This window comes from Protopterus annectens, chromosome 7.part0 (genome assembly GCF_019279795.1).
Source record: "Protopterus annectens isolate FY-2018-M chromosome 7.part0, PAN1.0, whole genome shotgun sequence".
In the NCBI taxonomy this organism is placed as follows: Eukaryota; Metazoa; Chordata; order Ceratodontiformes; family Protopteridae; genus Protopterus; species Protopterus annectens.
Window position 1 is genome coordinate 1482809928 of NC_056739.1, and position 21111 is coordinate 1482831038.

Genomic DNA, 21111 nt, shown 5'->3' on the forward strand with positions numbered 1-21111 from the left:
TTGATCTAACCAATGTCAAAAAAAAATTGACAATTGTCTTGCCTGTGGAAAGCAAATACCTCACAGAGATTTTCATTCTTACTGCGTCGCCTGTTTAGGCCCAGACCATGACGTCCCTAGCTGTCGGTTTTGTGCCTTGTTTAATGCCCAAACCATTCGTCGTAGGGCTATTTTTGTAGCTAAATTGTTTCGCTTTCGTTCTCCATTTTCCGAAATGTCTTCGGAAAGCAATCCTACTACCGATCTTCCGAAAAACCACAATGAGACTGCATAGGTCAAAAACTGCCGATGATGCTTCCGTTAAGCTTGTTGCTAGTCTGCCGGTTCTCAGTGAGGTGCCTTTGCAGCCCCTGATGCCCTTTTCTACAAATTTGCAGGCCTCTGCTGTAGACCCATTTGGTGTCCGGTATGCCGCGAGTTGCTTCTTCGACTGTGGAACCTATGGATGTCTCTACCTTGGATGAGTCTGGAGCCGCTGTGCAGTCACCGGCTTCTGAGGGTGTATTCCATCCTACCAATATTCATATTAAACAGACAGCTTCATTTCCTACTAAAACTATCGAGTTTCTCAGGCTCAGAGTTCGAACTAAACCTAGAAAACATGACGTCCAAAGCGCATGCTCATCCTCCCATGCCACAAAAACAAATGCTTAAAATGTCTGAAGATCTTATTACTCTAATTAGGGGAAGCCAGCCTTTCCCTGACAAAAGACAAAGAATTGAATTTCCTTCTGATTCTGCAGACCAGGAGTCTGATGACTCTGACCCTTCTGATTACCAGGGCATACTGTTATCTACCTATGAAGATTCAGATGCAGAGGAATCCATTCCTTTTGCCTCCCCTCCAGAGGATTTCTCTTTTGGTGAAACCTTGCATACCTTAAGAGAGCATTTCCACTGGGAATGCCAAGACTGTCCTCAGTCCAAAAAGAGACTCTGGGAATTTTTAGATTTGCCTCAGCATAGGCCTGGATATTGTAGACTGTCTTCTTGGAGGCCATTCTTACTCCTGACACCTTGCCACCAGCTCCTAGAAAACCTGACGGGTACTACAGAGTACCTGATTCTCATAAATTTCTCTCTTAAGAATCCTACTGTGGATCCAGAGACCATTTCCTAGGGACCTAAAAGTATCAAGTCTACTACAGCAAAACCCCTACCCCGTCAGACAGGGATTCTAGAGCTTTAGACAGATGGGGTAAGAAGGTATATACTTCTGTTACTTTGGCCATTAGGGCTTTAAATTGCAAGTTTCATATGTTAAAGTATCAGCAGCATAGTATGGGATTAATTAAAAAGAAAATGTTGATTCCTGACTCTGCTGAATACAAAGATTCAAGAGAGTTAATGCAGTCTGCTGACCAAGCAGGTCAACCTCTGCAACTCTTGCCATCAGGGCTTTAAATTGCCAGTTTCACATGTTGAAGTACCAGCAGCATGTTACTTAAACAAAAAAAATGGTGTTACTTCCAGATTGTGCAGAAAATAAAGATTTACAAGAGCTGATGCTTTCTGCAAACCAAGTTAGTAAACATACTTTGCAATTTGGGTTTGATGCATTAGAAGCATCTTGCAGTGCTGCTGTCACTGGGTCTGTACTGAGAAAGCATGTTCGGCTAAAAGAACAAGTCTTTCCTGACCATGTCAAAGCAAAATTACTAGATGCTCCATTAAATCAGGAGCATTTGGCACAAAAGCAGAAGTACTTAAAAAGATGGTAGAAAAAGCTAAATCTATGCAAACAGTCAAATATTTCTGACAGGTGCAGCCACCTAGATTTAGTAGGCATTAGCCTTAAAAAACTGGTCCTTTCCAGTCCCTCTCGGGCCTTCTTAGTCCAAACCCAGGGGAAACAGACCACCAAGACTACAGTCTCAGGGTATGCAGAGATCTAAACAATGGAGTGTTTCCACCTCAAAACCAGGGAGTGGTAAGAAAAAGTTCACAGTGACTATCCAATTATCCTTTCCAGCCATCCCTAGGTACTTGTACCCCTATGAGGAAAACTCGCCCTTCATGCAATAAACTGGATGTCCATTACTCAGGACCGATGTGTTCTAAACACTGTATCCCAGGGATACAGATTCTGCTTCCACTCACTGTCAACACCTAGCAGGTTGCCAGACCTTCCTTCAAACCAGTGGGCAGAGGCTCAAAAGCAAGTACTTTCCCTTCTCCATATCAGGGCTATTCAGCCTGTTCCAGTAGAACAAAGGGGACAGGGTTTCTACTCCAGACTGTTCCTGGTCCCCAGAAAAGAGAGCTCTGGGTGCCCGATCCTGCATCTGTCAATCCTCAACACCTTTCTGGTGGTCCCAAAATTCAAAATGCTTACACTGTAACAGTTTCTTCCTATGCTAGCCAAGGATACCTGGCTAGTCACTCTAGACTTAAAATAAGCTTATCTGCACATCCCTGTAAGGGGGTCTTGGAGGAAATATCTACGTTTCAGGGCAGGCTCTATGCACAATCAGTTCTCTGCACTTCCCTTTGGCTTATCTACTGCTCCCAGAGTATTCACAAAATGCCTGGCTCCAGCTATTTCATACTGCAGGTAGAGAAATATTCAAATCTACCCATACTTGGACGATTGCCTGATTCAGGCAAACAGTCAGAAATTGCTACTTCAGCACCTGGTCACTGGGATACACCAGCGAAAAATCACAACTGGTGCCCAGCCAACAAATTGTATTTCTGGTAGCAAGCTTGAACACAACTTCCCAGATGGCATTCCTCACTCCAGGAAAGCAGGTCCATTTGACTATTTCAAACTAATGGCCAACAAAACCCAGCTATCTGTAAGGAAAATACTGCAAGCCCTAGGGTTCATGGCCTCATGCATTTTGCTAATTCCGTATGCAAGACTGCATATGAGGAAACTTCAATGGTACTTAGTCTCTGGTGCAAACATTCTCAGAACCTGGAAACAGTGATTCTCATCATACCTTGTCTAAGGGCAGAGTTCCTTTGATGGGCAGAAGCATGCAACCACAACAAGGGACTTCCTTTCACTCAACCCCTTGCCGCCCAAACCCTGACAACAGATGCATCAGACTATGCATGTTGGGCTCACATGACAGGCAAATGCATTCAAGGCAAATGGAGCCCAGAACAAATTCACCTGCATATCAATCAAAAAGAGATGCTAGCTGTACCCATCCCTGCTTGTGGGACCTTAGCTTTGTACCAGAAAAGTTCACGCTTCCCCCTCTTGAGCCTGCTGCTTCAGCAGAGTTAAAATTCCTGTCTTGTTCTGTTTTTGATTTCTCATCCACTGGGCTTTTCTCACATGAACCTTTACTCCCCCCAAACTTTTCATATGGATGTCCTATTCCTATGTTGTAGTATTCTTGGTGTGGGATTTTCCACCTCAGGTGACCCGTACATAGGCTCCTATACAAAAGCTTCAGCTTGGCTGTTGCAGTAGCGTGGGATGTCACACGTAGGGCCATAAACCAGGGACATTAAATGTGATGTCTGCATGCACAAACCTCAGAACTTTTCAGCCGCAGACGACCGCATTGTGTGCTTCTCTCCTTCACCTCAAGATGTCTAAAAGCAAAGTACCCTGTTGAGGTTTTCTTTAATTTCAAGCTAAAGCTTGGTTTGTTGTAGCAATCCTTGGCCAATGTCCGCAAAAAAGGACCAGATACCCCATAAAGACGCACGACCGCTGCGTTTTTTGCTTAGGCCGGGAGCACAGTCACAACACTTGATCCATCTGCCAATCGTTTGTTCCTAAGACCTTTCGCAGCCGTCTGGTTAGTCTAAATCTCTACCTGGAAAACCAACTGCTTAAAAAATTAACTTAGGATGGATTCCATCTCGCAAAGGAAGGCCAAGTTTCCTAGGCTCTCTTCCTTTGCAGCTCTGCTATTGGATACCCTGCCAGCTACCAATTTAGGAGTTGAGGGATGTCCAACAGAACCATCTACTTTGGTGACCTTGGAGGAAGCTGTTTCACATTTGACGACCGACACATCTCCAGGGCCAACCGAGACATCGGCTACAGCCAAGGTCATGGGGAACAAGACACAGCCAGGCCTCCGGCTGTGATCCCTCCACCAGACACTGCTGCTAAGTCTACCCCAGTCAAAAAGAAACAAAAGGCCTGCCAGATTGATAGTCCTTCACCTCTTCGTTAATACAGGCTTTTCTGGCCCTTAGGCCCTCAGCCTCTTCTCCAGCTACCCTTCCTCTGCTTGTAGCCCTAGGCCTGCTTCTGCCTCTTCTCTTCCACCACTTATCTCACCAAAGAGGGAAGAAGAGCAAGAGACCTATTATTCCTCTTCTGAGGAATCCATTTCTTACATTTCCCAAATTGCCTCCCCACAAGAGTATTATTCACCAGATGATGAATCAATTGAAGGAACCCCCCCCCCCCCAGAGGATATCACCTTTGGTGAAACCATCACCAAAATTAATGAATATTTTAAATGGGACACACCACAAATGTCTGACACTTGAGGTATTTTGAGCTTTTGCAAGTGAATCCCCCTCCTCTTCTGCCATTCCACCTGTCAACCCTGCCTATTTTAGATGCCTTGCCTCTGCATCAAAGACACCAGATTCTCAGCCACCTGTTCCTAAGTGGCCAGACCACTTCTACAAGGTGCCTGATGACCAAAACTTCTTAGTCAAGCCTCCCTTGGCAGATCCTGCTGTGATTGCTATCTCACCAGATAAACAATCCAGACTCATTCCGTCTGACTGTCTTACCTACGGACAATGACAGCAAAACAATGGATAGAATTGGGAAGAAGGTCTACACATTTTCCACATTGGCTTTTAGAGCCGTCAACTGTCAAACCCATATGACCAGATATGCTTTGGACTACTCCAGGCGGTCCCACAAAAGCTGACATCTCTTCCAAACTATCTCTGGCTGCCCAAGTCTCCAGGCACTCGATTAGATGCAGCTATGCTGCAGAGGCCTCTGCACACTATGCAGCATCTGCCTCTGTTCTCAGGAGATGCTCCTGGCTTTGTCTGCAGCATTTACCTGAAGACTTCGTCTAAGATCTTAGCTGCCCCCCTGGACCCTAATCTCCTGTTTGGCAATCAGCAGACCTTTTTAAAAATCTGCAGGAAAAGAGCAAGGGATTGCTAGACATCAAGCATCTCTTGGTGTCCCCAATTCCCAAATATTACAGAAATTACCCTGCCAGTGCCACATTTGTCAGACTAAACCCACCCTCTGCAGGACCTACCTCTTCCAGACAAGAAAAAGGAACCAGAAGACAAACCCCTACCAGGCCAGCTGCCTCTCGGCCTCCCTCTAGACAGCCCTTTCAAGACAGAGGAGGCCCCAGCAATGAGTGGCTGTCTTGCCCCCTTTCCGCCCGCCTCTCCCACTGCTGCCCCTTTTGGAAAACAATCACTACAGACAGATGGGTTCTGGCTAATATCTAAAAAGGATACTTCCACTCCTGGAAAGAAAGGCCACCCTTAAGGGTGGTGTCCCCTTTCCCCCAAGAAATTAATGATGCCTCTTCCCACAGGTCCTGACAGACCTTCTGAACTTGGGCACCATAGAACCTGTCCTCCCAGGACAGGAACGAATGGGCTTCTATTCAAAACTATTCCTGGTCCCCAAAAAGGATGGAACATGGAGACCCATTCTAGACCTTTCCTCCTCAAAAGTGCCCACCTTCAGAATGTTGTCCCTTCCAAGTACTCCCCCCTCATACCAGCCAAGGCTTTCTTGGCCACACTTGACCTGAAAGAAGCCTACTTGTACATACCCATTCTACCCTCCCACAGAAAAAAATTATATTTCTCTAGATTCTCCTCCTCATTTCCAATTTACTGCTTTGTCCTTTGGTTTGTCCATTGCCCCCAGAGTGTTAACACAATGTCTGGCACCGACCACTGCCTATTGCAGAACAGAGGGGATTCAGATTTATCCTTACCTAGATGACATCCTGATTCAGCAGACTGCATAGAAACCCTATTTATCTGTCTAGAGTTCACTGTGTGTCTTTACAAAATCAGGGTTTCACCCTCAACCTCCCAGAATCATCCCTGACACCAGAACAAGACAAAATATTTCTGGGTTGCAGGATCAAAATGAACATAATGAAAGCCTTTCTTCCCCAGGACAAGGTAAGCTCTCTGACCTCCCATTTCAAACCCCTGCTGCAGACTCTAATAACTGCAAGGCAATTCCTAAGGACCCTGGGCCTAATGGCAGCTACCATCTCCATGCTTCCACTAGCCAGGATGCACGTGCAAAAGCTACAGTGGTGTCTAAAAAAATGTTTGGTCTCAACACCAACATCCTGTAGAGCAAGAAGTCACTCTTTTGCCCTGCTTAAATGCAGAAGTAATTTGGTGGATTCAGCAAGTCCAGCTCAACCCGGGTCGTCTTCTGCAGCCTCCTCTCCCAACACAGGTTATGCATACAGATGCTTCAGACTCAGGATGGGGAGCCACAATGGCATCCTACAGCATCCAAGCAAAGTGGCAGCCTTCCTTAAGGAACAAACGAGGGAAATGACAGCATTCCTAGCACTGAAACCTTTCAGCCCTCTCCTACTACCAGGTGTTCTCCAAATAACAGACAACACCACAGTTATGCGGTACCTCAAGCAGGGTGAAACAGAAAAATACCATTTGTGCAGACTAACCTTACTGATATGGGACCTAGCCTCTCGACACAACTTGTCCCTGCAGGCATCCTACATCCCCTCGCAGGACAACAAACAAGCAGACCTTCTAAGCAGGACATCCTCTCCATAGCACGAATGGATGTTGGACAGGAATGTCTTCCTAGACATTGTCCACCGGTGTGGCACTCCTCAAGTAGACTTGTTTGCCTCCCCCCAGAACAGAGAACTGCAGATCTTCTGTTCCAAGACCTACTCCCCTCTTAGCTTGGAGAGTAGACACTTTCAGCATTTCTTGGAAGGGAAGGTTTCTATATGCCTTTCGTCCCTTCCCACTAATTCAGAAAGTCATCCTGAAAATCAGGAGAGAGAAGCCAAAAATCTTGTTGGTGACTCCCTACTAGCCAAGGCAGCAATAGTTCCCCCTACTTCTCAATCTAGCCAAGGGCAATCACTACAAGTTACTCCGCAAGGTGGACCTTCTGACACAACAAAAAAGAACCGTCATCTACCCACACTTGCAGATGTTGTCACTGACACTGTGGGTGATAAACGTCTAACTCCCTTCAGGCACCACTACTCAGAGGACGTGCTTTCAGTCCTGAGGGAGGCTAGGAAACCTGCTGCAAGAAAATCATACTTGGCTTAATGAGAAAGATTTTCAAAATGGTGTCTGGACAAGGGCGGGCATCCATGATTATTAGATCCCCCTTAGTTCTTGCTTGTGTGTGTCAGCTAGTAAAGGGCGCACTCTTACTCCTCTTTGAAAGTTCACCTTTCAGCAGTCTCAGCCTGCCATTAGACCCTCCCCTACTATCCAGGCTCAATGTGGAGCTATTCTTAAAAGGGGTCTTGCACATCAGACCTCCTAGGAAGCCCTTACCACCACCCTAGAACCCGAGCTTCATTCTGGAAAAACTAACAGTCTCCATTTGAACCTGCTAGTGTAGCTACTCTGCAAATGTGCACGTGGAAGACAGTACTGCTAGTGGCCATAACTTCAGCCAGAAGGGTGTCCGAATTACCGTCCGTAGTGGCCTGTCCACCATACACTACCTTCCACAAGGACAGGGTAACACTAAGAACTAACCCTTTTTTTCAAGGTAGTCAACGATCTGTCCTTAAACCAATCCTATTCATCATCCCACCTTCTACCCCTCTCCTACCAATGATGGTGAGAGAATACTCCACTTCCTGGATGTACACAAACAGCTAAGATTTTACCTAGACAAAACAAAATCCATTAGAAAATCCAATCAACTCTGTCCCCTTCCACCCCAGGGCCCTGGGCAAGGCAGTCTCCAAACAAACCATTGCATGTTGGATTAGGAAATCCATTTGCCTCTGTTATTCGCACTGTGGCAAAAAGCTCCCACAGGCAGTCAAAGCTCATTCCATCAGGGCAGTGGCAGCCTCCAAAGCCTTTTTAAAAGGCCTGGACACCGCTTCCATACTGGAAGCAGCCACACATGGTCCACCATTCACACTTTCTCCAAACACTACAAGTTAGACAATATCTCCAGAGCATGGGCAGGATTTGCCAGGGCAATCTTGCAGGCGTTTGTGGAATCAGCCTCTTGTACCTCCACCCTTCCTTCCAGCTAAGATATGGTACTCTCCCACACTAGGAATACTGCAACGTAGGAATAGAAGGACAGAATAGTTGTGTGAAATCTTACCATAACCATAGATGTCGTCCTCTTCCATGTTGCAGTATTCCTTCCCAACCACCAAAACCCCTGTATCCTCTCTCTCAATCACTCGTATCCTCTTTTGGGGTCTACACCCTATCTTGTGACCTGTGTAACCACATAATGGCTCCTTGACCCTATGACTGACATCACTGGCTGCTACTCCTGCTGGGCCTTCAAGTTCTGAGGTCTGTGGTGCATACATCACATTTAAGGTCCCTGGTTTATGGCCCTACCTGTGACATCCCACGCAACTACAGCAGCCAACCTGAAGCTTTTGTACAGGAGCCTACATATGGGTCACCTGAGGCAGAAAATCCCACACCACGAATACTGCAACATGGAAGAGAAGAACATCTATGGTTATGGTAAGATTTTACGCAACACTTCTTTCCTCCAATTTCTATGATGTCCTTTGGTCCCAAGCTCTTTGAGAGACTTATTTGCATCCTTTCTGCCTTCCAGAAACCTTCAAAGATTTTATGCTGTCCAGTGGAAGATGTTTTCTGTTTGGATCTCTTCCATGGGCTTAGACCCTTTTTCTGCACCTTTACATGCTGTCTGGATATTTTAGCTGATCTCTCTCATTCTGGTCTTTGCCTTTAAAGTGCATTTAGCTGCCATTTTCAGCTTTCGTTTTAATATGGCTAAATACTGTGGTAGCGTTGTCGCCTCACAGTAAGACACTGTCCGGTTCGATTCTCAGCTAGAGCATCTTCTGCGTGGAGACGTGAGAATGGGCGTACCTTCGTTGCTGTGGTGACCCCTAACCGGGAAAATCTGAAAGACACAATACTTGTGGAGACTCTTAAGCTATCCATGGCCTTTTTAGAGGTAACTTTTTGTTATGTTCTTCCATTCATGAAGCGGTTCCTCCTTGGGGATACAGTCTGCTTTTGAAAGTTTTTACCAGACCCCCTTTGAACCAGCAGCCACAGTGTCTTTAAAGATTTTGTCATGAAAACATTTTCTGGTAGCTGTCACTTCAGCAACAAGGTGTCTGAACTTCAAGCAGATTTTCCTTGTGTTTCACTGTTGCAGTCATCACATTTGGGTTATCTCTGCCAGGGTAGCCCTCAGCCGGCCCGAATACCAGAGGCTTAGTATTTCTGAGTTGGTTGCTGTCGCTTCAGGACTGACGTCAGATCGTCGGTAGTAAAGTAAGGCAGCCAACGTCATTACATCAGTCTTTCTTGCCGTGGAACCCGAAGCAGAAGCAGTTTGCACGAGTGCCGGTCGGCCACTACCTGAGTTTTGTCTACGGATTTGAAGCTGAACTTTTCTAAAGCTAAGTACCCCATTGGGGATCCTTTTTTCTTGCACTAACTGATGTCAGAAAAAGTTAACAATTGTCTCGCCTGTAGAAAGCAAATACCTCACCGAGACTTTCATTCTTACTGCGTCACTTGTTTAGGCCCAGACCACGACATCCCCTGCTGCCCCTTCTGTACTTTGTTCAATGTAAGAACTATCTCTCGTCGGGCCCTTATTGTAGCTAGATTTTCGCTTAGTCCTCAAACTCCGATATGCCTTTGATAAACCATCTGACAGCAGAAAAATGTAAAGATAAAGACAGACACAGACTGTACAGGTCCAAACCTACTGCCGATGTTTCCATTAAGCTAGTCGTCAGTTCTCCATTCCTCAGTGAGTCGCTTTCGCAGCCACTGATGCCCGCTTCTGTGGATTCGCAAGTCACTACAGAGACTCTTTTGGAGTCCGGTATGCCGCAAAACTCTTCGACTAAGGATCTTGCAGTCGTCTCTACCTTGGATGGATCTGGAGCCGCTGAGCAGGCACCGGCTTCTTAGAAGTCCTTCGCACTACCGATTCTCTACACAAACTTGTGTCTTCTTTCACGACTACCGTTCTTTTGAAAACTACGAAGTTTCTTAGGCCCAAGGTTAGAACCACACCCAAGAAACCGACCCACTCTCAGGTGCCTGCTACCTTGCCTCAGTCTCAAATGCTTAAAATGGCGGAAGACCTTATGATGCTGATCAGGGGAAGCCAAGCTACCCCCTCCAAAAGGAAAAGAGATCTGTCCTCTATACTTGTGTCTGAGCAAATCAGATGACTCTGATGCATCTGAATATGAAGACATGCAACCCCCCTCTACTTACAAGGATTCTGATGCAGAGGATTCCATCCCTTCCGCCTCCCCCCCAGAAGATATTTCCTTTGGGGAAACCCTTCATACCTTAAGAGAGCATTTCCAATGGGAGAGTTAAGACTACCCTCAGTCTAAAAGAGACTCAGGGAATTCTTAGATCTTCAACATCACAGATCCTTTGCCATCCCCCCAGTCCTGGATGTTGTGGAGGATGTATTCCTGGAATCCAGCTAGACTCCTGACACCCTCCATTTTGCACCCAGAAAACCAGACAGATACTATAGAGTCCCTGACTCGCACAGATTTCTTTTTAAAAATCCTACTGCTTAACCCTGAGGTAATTTCTCAAGGGCCTAAAGCGATTAAAGCAACCTCTGCTAAGAATCCCTTCCCCTCAGACAGGGATTCCCGAGCACTAGACAGATGGGGTAAAAAGGTATATACATCAGGCACTAAATTATCAGTTCTCTATGCTAAAATTTCAGCAACATACCCTGGAACTCCTCAAACAATGTCTTCCTTTCCTGCTTGTGCAGAAACTAGAGTTACAAGAGTTAATGCATTCTGAAAGTCAAGTAACTAAACACCTTGCACTGTGGTTTTGACACAGTAGAAGCTTCTTGCAGGGCAGCAGTCCCTGGATCTGTCATTAGAAGGCATGCATGGCTTAAGGAACAGCCCTTGCCAGACAATGTCAAATCTAAATTGTTGGATGCCCCCTTGCACAAAGACAACTTATTTGGCACTAAGGCAGAAGAGGCCTTAAAGATGGAAGAAAAAGTAAAATCTATGCAGACAGTTAAGGATTTCTTACAAGTCCAGCCACCCAGGTTCAGCAGACATTGTCCGACCAAGCACTGGTCCTTTCCTGCTCCCACTAAGCCAGTCCAGCCCAGACCCCCCCCCCCCCCAGACAGCAGCCACAGGGAATACAGAGATCTAATCAGCGGACTACCTCCACTTCAAAACCAGGGAGTTCTAAGCCATCCCCTTATGGTAAGAACTCACAATGACTCGCCTCCCCCAACCCCTCCCTATGCCCACCTTCACTTAACCCCTAGGAGGAAAACTTTCCTTTCACGCAAGCACCTGGGCCACCATTATCATTGACCGTTGGGTTCTTAACAGTGTCCCAGGGATACATATTTTCTTTCCACACCCTTCCTACCTCAGAAGGATTCCCAGCTCTACCTCCAAACCAGTGGGCAGAGAGGCAAAAGCAAGTCCTTTCCCTGCTCTCTGAGTGCAGTAGAGCACGTTCCTGCAGAACAGAGGTGCCAAGGTTTCTAATTCAGACTTTTTGGTACCCAGGAAAGAGGGCACCTGGTGCCCCATCCTCGATCTATCCATTCTAAACACCTTCCTGGTGATCCCAAAATTCAAAATACTCACCCTGCAGCAGCTGCTACCCATGCTCTTCAAGGATGCTGGCCTATACAATGGCTAACCACCCTAGATCTAAGAGAGGCCTACCTCCATATTCCTATCGGGGAATCATGCGTGAAATGTCACCATTTCAGGGCAAGATCTCAGCACTTTTAGTTCTGTGCACTTCCTTTTGGCTTTTCTGCTGCTTCCGGAGTTTTCACAAAATATCTGGCTCCAGCCATTGCCTTTTGCAGACAAAGGAATATCCATATTTACCCATACTTAAACTGCCTAATTCAGGCAGCCAGTAAAAGCTGCTCAAGCACCTGGCCTTTGTAAAGTCTCTACTAACCTCTCTAGGGTACACGGTCAACGACAAGAAATCCAAATAGGTTCCCACCCAAAGGATTATATTCCTGGGAGCAAGCCTGGACACAGCATCCCAGATGGCATTCCTTACACCAGAAAAGCAAAGTTTCCTGACAGCCTACTTCTCTCAACTAGCCACCAGACCCCAGCTATCTGCAAGGAAGATCCTGCAAGCTCTGGGGTTCATGACTTCTTGCATACTACTTATTCCATATGCCAGACTGCATATGAGGAAACTTCAATATTACCTAAAAAGCCTTTGGTGTCAACACTCCCAAGACCCTGGAGACTTATACCTATAATTCCTTGCCTCAGAAAAAATTTCCTTTGGTGGACAACAGCATGCTCCCACAACAAGGGACTACCTTTCTCACCACCCCTCGCCGCCCAGACCCTCACCACAGATGTATCAGACTATGCCTAGGGTGCACACCTGGACTGCAGGTGCATACAGGGCCAATGGAGCCCACAGCAAATCCCTCTGCACATTGACCAAAAAGAGATGATGGCTGTCCAGCATGCCTTGATAGCTTTCAAGCCTCTTCTATCCCCTGGGGGTCTCCTGATCAAAACAGACAACACCACTGTAATGTGGTATATCAACAAGCAGGGAAGAATTCACTCCTGCTCTCTATGCAAGCTGGCCATGACCCTTTGGCACACAGCCTCTGCCATGCAACTCCACCTGTTAGCGCAATTCCTACCGGGTTGTCTCAACTCTCTGGCAGACCAGTTAAGCAGAAATCTTCTGGACCCACACGAGTGGCAGCTCAACAGAAGAGCCTTCACCCTAATAACTCAGAAATGGGGCAAAACGAAGATCAACCTCTTTGCCTCCCACACCAACCATCAGCTCAGCAAATTTTTGCACCAGGGAGCATCACTGCATGGCTTGGAAAGTGTATGGCCCTGCCCTTCCCCTTGGCCAATCTATTGGTCTGTGCTTTTCCTCCACTACCTCTCATCCCCAGGGTATTGCTCAGTAAAGGAGGAAAAACCACGGACAATTCTTATAGCTCCAGACTGGCCTTGTCAACACTGGTACCCCTTGCTGTGCAGGCTGCCCCTGCTGCCACCATGGCATCTTCCTCAGATTCCAAACCCCCTGACCCAGAAGGAAGGGGAATTCATGCATCCCCAATTGCAGGCACTCAGTCTGGCAGCTTGGCTAATTCCCCAACCCCTGATCAGTCTGCCAACCTCAGTAAAGAGGTTCTAGATGTTATACGTGAGGCCAGACGCCATAGCACTAGAAAGTCTTCTGCTGACAAATGGAAAAGGTTCTGAACCTGGATTCAGGCTAAGGGAACCAATACAGCACAGGCCCTCCCTCCCTCTCATCCTGGATTACTTGTCTGACCTACTACACAGTGGCCTCTTTTTCCTCTATTAAAATTCATGCCTCTGCTATCTCTTCTCATTTTCCCAATGAGCAGCCCCTTTTCTAACACCCCTTGTTCGAACAGTTCCTAAAATGGGCTAGCAACTTGAAGCCACCCAAAAGAGCACCAACCCCAGCTTGGGGACCTCAACTTTAATTGGAAAAGCTCACCCTGCCCCCCTTTGAACCTTTTTCTTTTGCAGAGCTAAAATTTCTTTCCTGGAAGACAGTTTTCCTTCTGGCCATCACTTCAGCCAGAATAGTCTCCGAGCTGCAAGCACTCATGGCTGTGGAACCCTTTATCATCAATGCTGACAGGGTATTCCTCAAGACTAACCTATCCTTCATGCCCAAGGTGGTGTCCAGTGTGGTTCTCAACCAATCAATTCATTTGCCTACCTTTTTTCCTAATCCCCAGAACAATGGAAAAGGATCCTGCACTCTCTAGATGTGCACAGACAGCTCAGATTCTATCTAGACAGGACTAAATCCTTCAGAATGTGTGATCGATTGCTGCTTAGCTTTGCTACAGGGGCAGAAGAAAAAGCCCTCTCCAACCAAACCATTTCCAAATGGATAGCACACTGTATCCTTTTCTGCTACAAACAACACACAAAGCCTCCCCCCAAGGGGGTCAGGACTCACTCCACCTCTGCAGCTTTCCTCGGTGGAGTCCCCACCAGGGACATCCTGGAGGCTGCCACCTGGACATCTGTTCACATTTTTACCAAACATTGCCACCTGCCTCTCTTCTCCAAATCCAGGGCAGGATTTGCCTCTGCAGTCTTGCAGGGCATCCTAGCCAGTCCCTAGTTTCCTTGACTGCCTCCACCCATTTCCTCAGCTTTGGGAATCAACCCAAATGTGATGACTGCAGCAGTGAAATACGAACGTAGTACAGTTGTGTACACTTACCATAAATGTAGATGTTCGAGTGTATTCACTGTTGCATTCCTGGTTTCCCTACCTCCATCCCCCCTTTTTTCTTCTCTTTCCTTACAAGGGACATATTGGTATTTACTTTCTACTGGTGGGGTTCCTCCACCAGAACCTGGCTCCTGCTTGGGGGCTCCTGACAGGTTAAGGCAAGAAAAGCTGATGTAATGGCGTCAGTTGCCTTACTTTATACTACTGACGACCTGACGTCAGTCCTGAAGCAACAGACGCAGAAATACTAAGCCTCTGGTATTCGGGCTGGCCAAGGACTACCCTGGTAGGGATAACCCAAATGTGATGACTGCAACTGTGAATACACTCAAACACCTACATTTATGGTAAGTGTACACAACTGTATTGTTCCCTGTTCCTGCATATTTGGTTTTCCATAAAAAGTTATGTTGAGGACCAGTCCTTTTCTACCCAAAATTGCTTCCTGTTGTTTCTTTGTAACTTGTCTAGTCTGTCTTCCTAAAACTCTCCAAGCTGATGCAATTTATTTGTATAGAGGTCATTAAAATGTGTCTGCATATTATCCATTTTCTGATTGGATTTGTACTTGAAACGCCAGCATGGCTGGTCTGTCACTTATTCATGTTTCCCACTCTGTCTATACTCTTCTCCGTCCCTGATACAGGAGATGTCCTGTAACCCAGGAGTCAAATACTTGCTTGGTTTCCTCATATATTTTTCCGTTCTGGTTCCTTAGCTAATTTCCTGCAGGTAACTTCAAGCCACTTCCTGCCTAAGTTGTGTTCCTTTACTGTTGTATAGCCTTAGTGGAAAAATCTTCTTGCCCCAGTCTGCCACTTTATCCACACATAAGATTGCATATGTATTACTATTTTGTTTAATGGCTTGTGTCCAAAGTGCTAATTTGTTTGTATCCGGCATACATCCCCTCTTTGCAACCCCCCTCACTCCCAAAGTTTGGGTTTTTATATACAATCTGTTATGTGGCATTAAAATATCACTTCAGATTTGGAAGTCCTAATCCCCTTTATTCCATAGGAAAAACTGTTTATCCTGTTAAACTGTTGCCTAATTTCCTCTCCCATGTAAACTTTCAGTTCTGTTTTGTCATTCCCAACTTCCAATGTGATCAGTTAATATGCTGAGCCTGCATATAATTACCAAAAGAATTATAATAAACCTTTTCATTGCACATCTCTGTATCCTAATCCACTAATCATAGCCTTTCATCCTCCTTTTTTTCTAATTGTTTTCTGCTTCAACTCCTGTGTGCTGTTAACTGCCATGACCTGTTCTTTTTTTTTTTTTAACCCATCTCCCAAAGTATTTCTTCTTAGTCGTGTCCCCGTAAATGTGGATACTGTTGAACTAACTGTTTATACACAGCTAAACCAGTTTCCTTTGTTTTATCTTCGTTTTGTGTTCCAAGAATTCTGAAACCGTTGTAAAATATTTCTCAGCATTAGTATCTTCTGGGTCTGCCAAGTGCAATGTGACAACATCTGCAAACAAAGCAATTTTCTCTCTATTGCACAGCAGTTCTATCCCTTGATTTTTGACAGTCTCTCTTTCATGGTAAAGCTGAAAATGCAATGAAAATAGAAAGGAAAGAGGAAATCCCCGACTAGCTTCCCTATTCACTGTTTGCCTGAGAGTAGCCACTTCCACCTTTGCTTTATTTTCACCTTCGATCCCTCATTCTGCTTATTAGCTACGCTATTTTTGTGGGGAAAATGATTCCATTGCGTAATCATCACACAAATCTATGGGTCCTATTCCACATTTCTTGCTCACTCCCTAGGATGTTCTCGATGAATGTTTAGGGCTTAACGTGACTAGTTTAACCATTATAGCTGAGAGATGTTTTCTCAACAGCTGCTAGCTGTTTTTTATTCCTTGATAGCACTTCCATCAGCATCACTTAGGCTGCAGAAGGCATCACAGAAAATTGTCTTGGCTCATGTGCCAGTTTGTGAACAGGCTTTCTTTTTAGTTTGTTTCAAGCAACTATCCAGTCTCTCTAATCAGTTGTTGAATTTCTTCCATGGGGAGTTGGTTTAATTGCTTTTGATGTGCAAGTGAAAGACTTTTTTACCCTGTCAAAGAACTGAAGCAGGAGTTACAGAAATGAACTTGGAATTGTCCATCTATGCCTGGGAAGATAAATGTGGACAGTGGTAGAATTCCCCCCCACCCACCGGAGGCAAACCAGTCTTTAGTTGATGTTTATCGTGTTTCACTGTTGCAGTCATCACTGTAGGGTTCTTCCTGCCGGCAGGCAGCCCTCGGTCGGCCAGAATCCCAAAGTCTGGGTCCGGCGTCAGCTGTTCAGTCATGCTCCCTGACGTCAGAGCGCCAGGAGTACAAAGCTGCCAGCCGACGCCATGTTCTCCAGTCTTTCTGGCCGTGCGGTGGAAGCAGTTCGCAAGTGCCGGTCGGCTAACTCCTGATATTTTTTACTGCTTCAGTCCGAAGACTTGCTTCTTCTTCTCAAAGCTAAGTAACCCGTTGGGGAAACTTTTTTCTTGCTCCAGTCCAATATCAGAAAAAGTTAATAATTGTATTTCTTGTGGGAAGCAAATACCTCATAAGGATTTCCACTCTTACTGTATTCCTTATTTAGGCCCTGACCACGACGTAGCTAGTTGTCGGTTTTGTGGTAGATTTAACCAACGTACTATTAAGCGGAGGTACGATTTTGCTTTTCACTACTTTGGCAGGCGATTTAATTATAAGATGTCGTCGGGCACATTTCTGACTACCGGAGTTCACAAACGACACAAGGATAAGGACAGGCCTCCAAGGTCCAAATCAGACGACTGTTTACCAGCAGAGCCAGCTCCAGGTTCGGCCGTCGTCAGTGAGGCGCTTTCGCAGCCCCTGTCGGCGGCCATTTCAGAACCGATTGCCGAAAAGGACTCCCACGAGGAGCCAACTAGGCCTTTGAGTACTCCAGCTGCAGGACCTTCGGACAATGCTCCCTCGGATGGGTCCGGAGCCGCTGTGCAGGTACCAGCTTCTGAGGGGGTTTTCAGGCCTACACAGCTTCTGATAAAGGCAAAGCCAAAGACAAAGGCGAAGACTCCTCCTAAATCGAAGACACCAGCAAGGCCTCTTCTGATCCGGGACCCAAATCTCAGAAACAGATACTTAAAATGGCGGAGGACTTACTAACCATGATTAGGGGTTCACATCCCCCTCCAGACAAAAGGCCAAGGCAAGAATTGGATTTTGAATCTTCTGATCAGGCATCTATTTCTTCAGTGTCTTCCTCTGAACAGGAATATACTTTCCCTCCTTATGAGGATTCTGATGCTGAGGAATCAGTTCCATCAGCTTCTCCCCCTGAGGATTTTTCTTTTGGGGAAACTTTACATGACATGAGGGAACATTTTCACTGGAAGGACAGGAGTACTCTGAATCTAAGAGAAGGCTTAGGGATTTCCTTCTTCTTCCCCAACATAGACCCCTGGCTATTCCTCCTATTTTGGATATTGTGGATGATGCCTTTTTTGAGGCTAATTTAACTCCTGACTCCTTTCCTCCAGCCCCCGCTAAGCCTGACAGATATTACAGGGTCCCTGACTCCCACCAGTTCCTTTACAAAAATCCTGCTGCTGATCCAGAAACCATTTCTCAGGGTCCTAAGGGTGTTAAGGCTGCCTCTGCTAAAAACCCTACTCTGACAGATAAGGATTCCAGAGCTTTGGAGAGATGGGGCAAAAAAGTGTACACTTCTGGGGCAGGCTTTGCTTCTGCAGTCTTGCAGGGCCTTCTAGACACCCCTTCTACTCTATAACCACCACCCTTTATCTCAGCTTTGGGATTCAACCCTACAGTGATGACTGCAACAGTGAAACACGATGAACATAGTACAGTTGTGTACACTTACCATAAATGTAGATGTTCGAGTGTCTTCACTGTTGCAGTCTGGGTTACCCACCCTCCTGTCCCCTCTTATGCTTTCATTAGTGTGGTTTCTTACTTCACCCTTCTTCTGAGGTGTATTTGCTACAGAGTATGGGGTTTGTTGTATGTTAAATTTTTGTTTTACTATTAGCCTTCACTTTTAGGCACCTGACATCTGGGGCAAGAAAAACTGTAGAACATGGCGTCGGCTGGCAGTTTTGTACTCCTGGCGCTCTGACGTCAGGGAGCATGACTGAACAGCCGACGCCGGACCCAGACATTGGGATTCTGGCCGACAGAGGGCTGCCTGCCGGCAGGAAGAACCCTACAGTGATGACTGCAACAGTGAAGACACTCAAACATCTACATTTATGGTAAGTGTACACAACTGTACTTTCCTCCCTTTGTTCCTCCCTCTGTATTGTTTGAGGGTTACTTCTCTGATGGTTTGCTAGTGACATATGGGCACTTAACCCTTGTGCTGGTTTGTCATTATAATATTTCTTTTTTGATAGAAAATCATTTTCATATCACTGTAGTGGTGTCTGTAATGAAAATTTCTGCTTTGTGGCTAGCTTCTAGAATTAAAGCAGAGCTCACCTGGTAAAAACTGGGTTCAGCTGTACTGAAACTTATTGAACGCTGTCAAAAAGGTGGTAATTTACTTTGTGGATTGTTTAACAATTTTGTTGTAATGTTAAAAGTATTGGGGGCAAAAACTTAGGACTATGTTTCATATATTTGAATTCTTGACAGCAATTACAAGGTGGACTGTGCTTGCCACAAGGGAAACCAAAACTGCCCAATACAGAATCAAAAGGAGAGTCCATCAGAGACTGTATCAGCGCCATCTTTGATGTTACTACAACAGGGAACAGAGACCAGACGAAGGAAGGCCAGACGAAAAGAGTTGGAGCAAGAGAACCAGAGCTCTGTGTTTGAGAACAGCAGCCAACATAATCGGCAGGAGGAAGATGATGAATCAGCTGAGACCAAAGAGCAACAGGAAGTGTCTGAAGAACCTCAAAACATCAAAAAGGAGGTAGTGTGTTCCAGGCACTTGCCCATTCTTAATACTCATCTGCAAACTCTGGTCTGTATAGCTTTGATATGCATGTTTTGTTGTGCCCCTTCAAAATAGTATTTATTTCTGTAATGTAATATTCTGTATGCTTTTATTTTTAAACATTTCCACACCAGCAGGCATGTGACATGTTTTCCTGACAGTCTTTGCACCCTCACTTTGTGTGAATTGTATATGCCTTGGGTTGTTGGCTTACTTTTCTTATGAAGGTTTTGTCTAGAGATGTTGAAAAAAAGTTGATGTATATAGTGTGTGGATCAGAAATTTGAGATACAAATGAGCAGCAAATATTCTTAAGGAGTTTTACCATCCCGAGAACATTATTCTATTTACGCATCCATTTTCGTCTTTAAAGTTGATTACTGGATCGCTGTCACACCCGTTACGTCTGTTTTTTTTCTGTTTTGTAGGAGTGTGATTTGCCATTAGCGTGCTTGTGCTGTGTGTGCTGCAGTGGCTTCCAGTCCCATTCAGGGTTCATGTTCTGTTCTAGATTACCCTTTATAGGCTGTGAACTTGTCAGAGAAAGATCTCTGCTGGATAAAGATCAGTGTAGAATAAGTTCTAACTGGATTTATGTACCTTTAAGGTATTTGTCACAGCTTTTCTGACACTTGAATGTTCACCTAGCATTGCCATAATCACCATTGTAGATTTCTGCCTGTGAGTTTGTTTCTCAAGGAAAATGTTTAGAGATTCAGAATTTGATGACTGATTTCTTTCAAAAGCAGGCTATTACAGCAAGTAATGCCCAAGGGCCCTGGAATACATCACCTTGCATTTTCCTAGGTAGTCTTCATAAAGACCAGTAGTGCAGTGTCATAAGTTATCCACAAGCATTCATCTGACCCTCCAGTCCAACCTCAGGAGCTTTCCAGCCCTCATCTCAATGGAGCTGAATAGTCCCCGTGCAAAAGATGTCATCATGATGTACAGTTGAAACAAGTTGCAGCTTGTGCTGTTTCCTGCTCTTTTTTTTTTGTCTTGAAAGGTTATCAGTACTTTGGTCTATCCATTTATCTGTGTATTTAATTTAGATGGTGTTCCTGAAAGTATTTTGCACTAAAATATGTAGCTGCTCCTGTCACTTTAGTCACACTGAGTAGTCTTTGTACTTGATTTGCTTATAATGAGCTACTTTTAAACAGATGTAATGTGGTAATTTACAAAGGTCGCCTGTCAGTAAGGAAACTCTGCAGTCTAAAACAAATCTGATTTACAAATCCCTCATGTCCATAACCAAATATACCGAAGTCAAGTACCTACCTCCAGAAAAATCAAGAAACACTCAAAGAGAGCATGCCATCTCTAAATAGCGTCATGTACATTTAGGATAAATTCATCAAAGTTGTAGTCTCGAAAGGAAAAGCAAATTATCTTGTTCATAGGTAGGTGCTAGGCTATTGGCCCAAGTAAGCCTAGCCAACAAAGTTCCCTGGCTTACGCCAACTCAAGAAAGTTAATTTCCTGTGCCCCTGTTGAGCAGAGCCACAGAAGTGATCCCCGGGGTGTATTTCCTATTTCCCATCTACTCCTCAAGATTTTTCTTGAAGAGTGTTAATGAGGAACTTTGCTTGACATAGATGGGTAGCCTGTTCCAGAGTATGGGAAGTCTCTGGGACACAGTAAGCTATCCCTCCAGCATGTCCTGTTTATTGTGATGACAAGGTTTAGGTCCC

The 21111-nt window shown here is 45.4% G+C and overlaps 1 protein-coding gene across 2 annotated transcripts in view; it reads left to right on the forward strand.

Moving 5' to 3' along the window:
• Window positions 1-21111, forward strand: part of SETD5 (SET domain containing 5) — a 2687190-nt gene that overhangs the window by 1321871 nt on the left and 1344208 nt on the right. For both annotated transcript variants that reach the window (XM_044078031.1, XM_044078032.1), the window contains exon 12: window positions 19105-19390. In XM_044078031.1, coding sequence (XP_043933966.1) covers window positions 19105-19390 — 286 coding nt within the window. The remainder of the gene's footprint in view (window positions 1-19104; window positions 19391-21111) is intronic.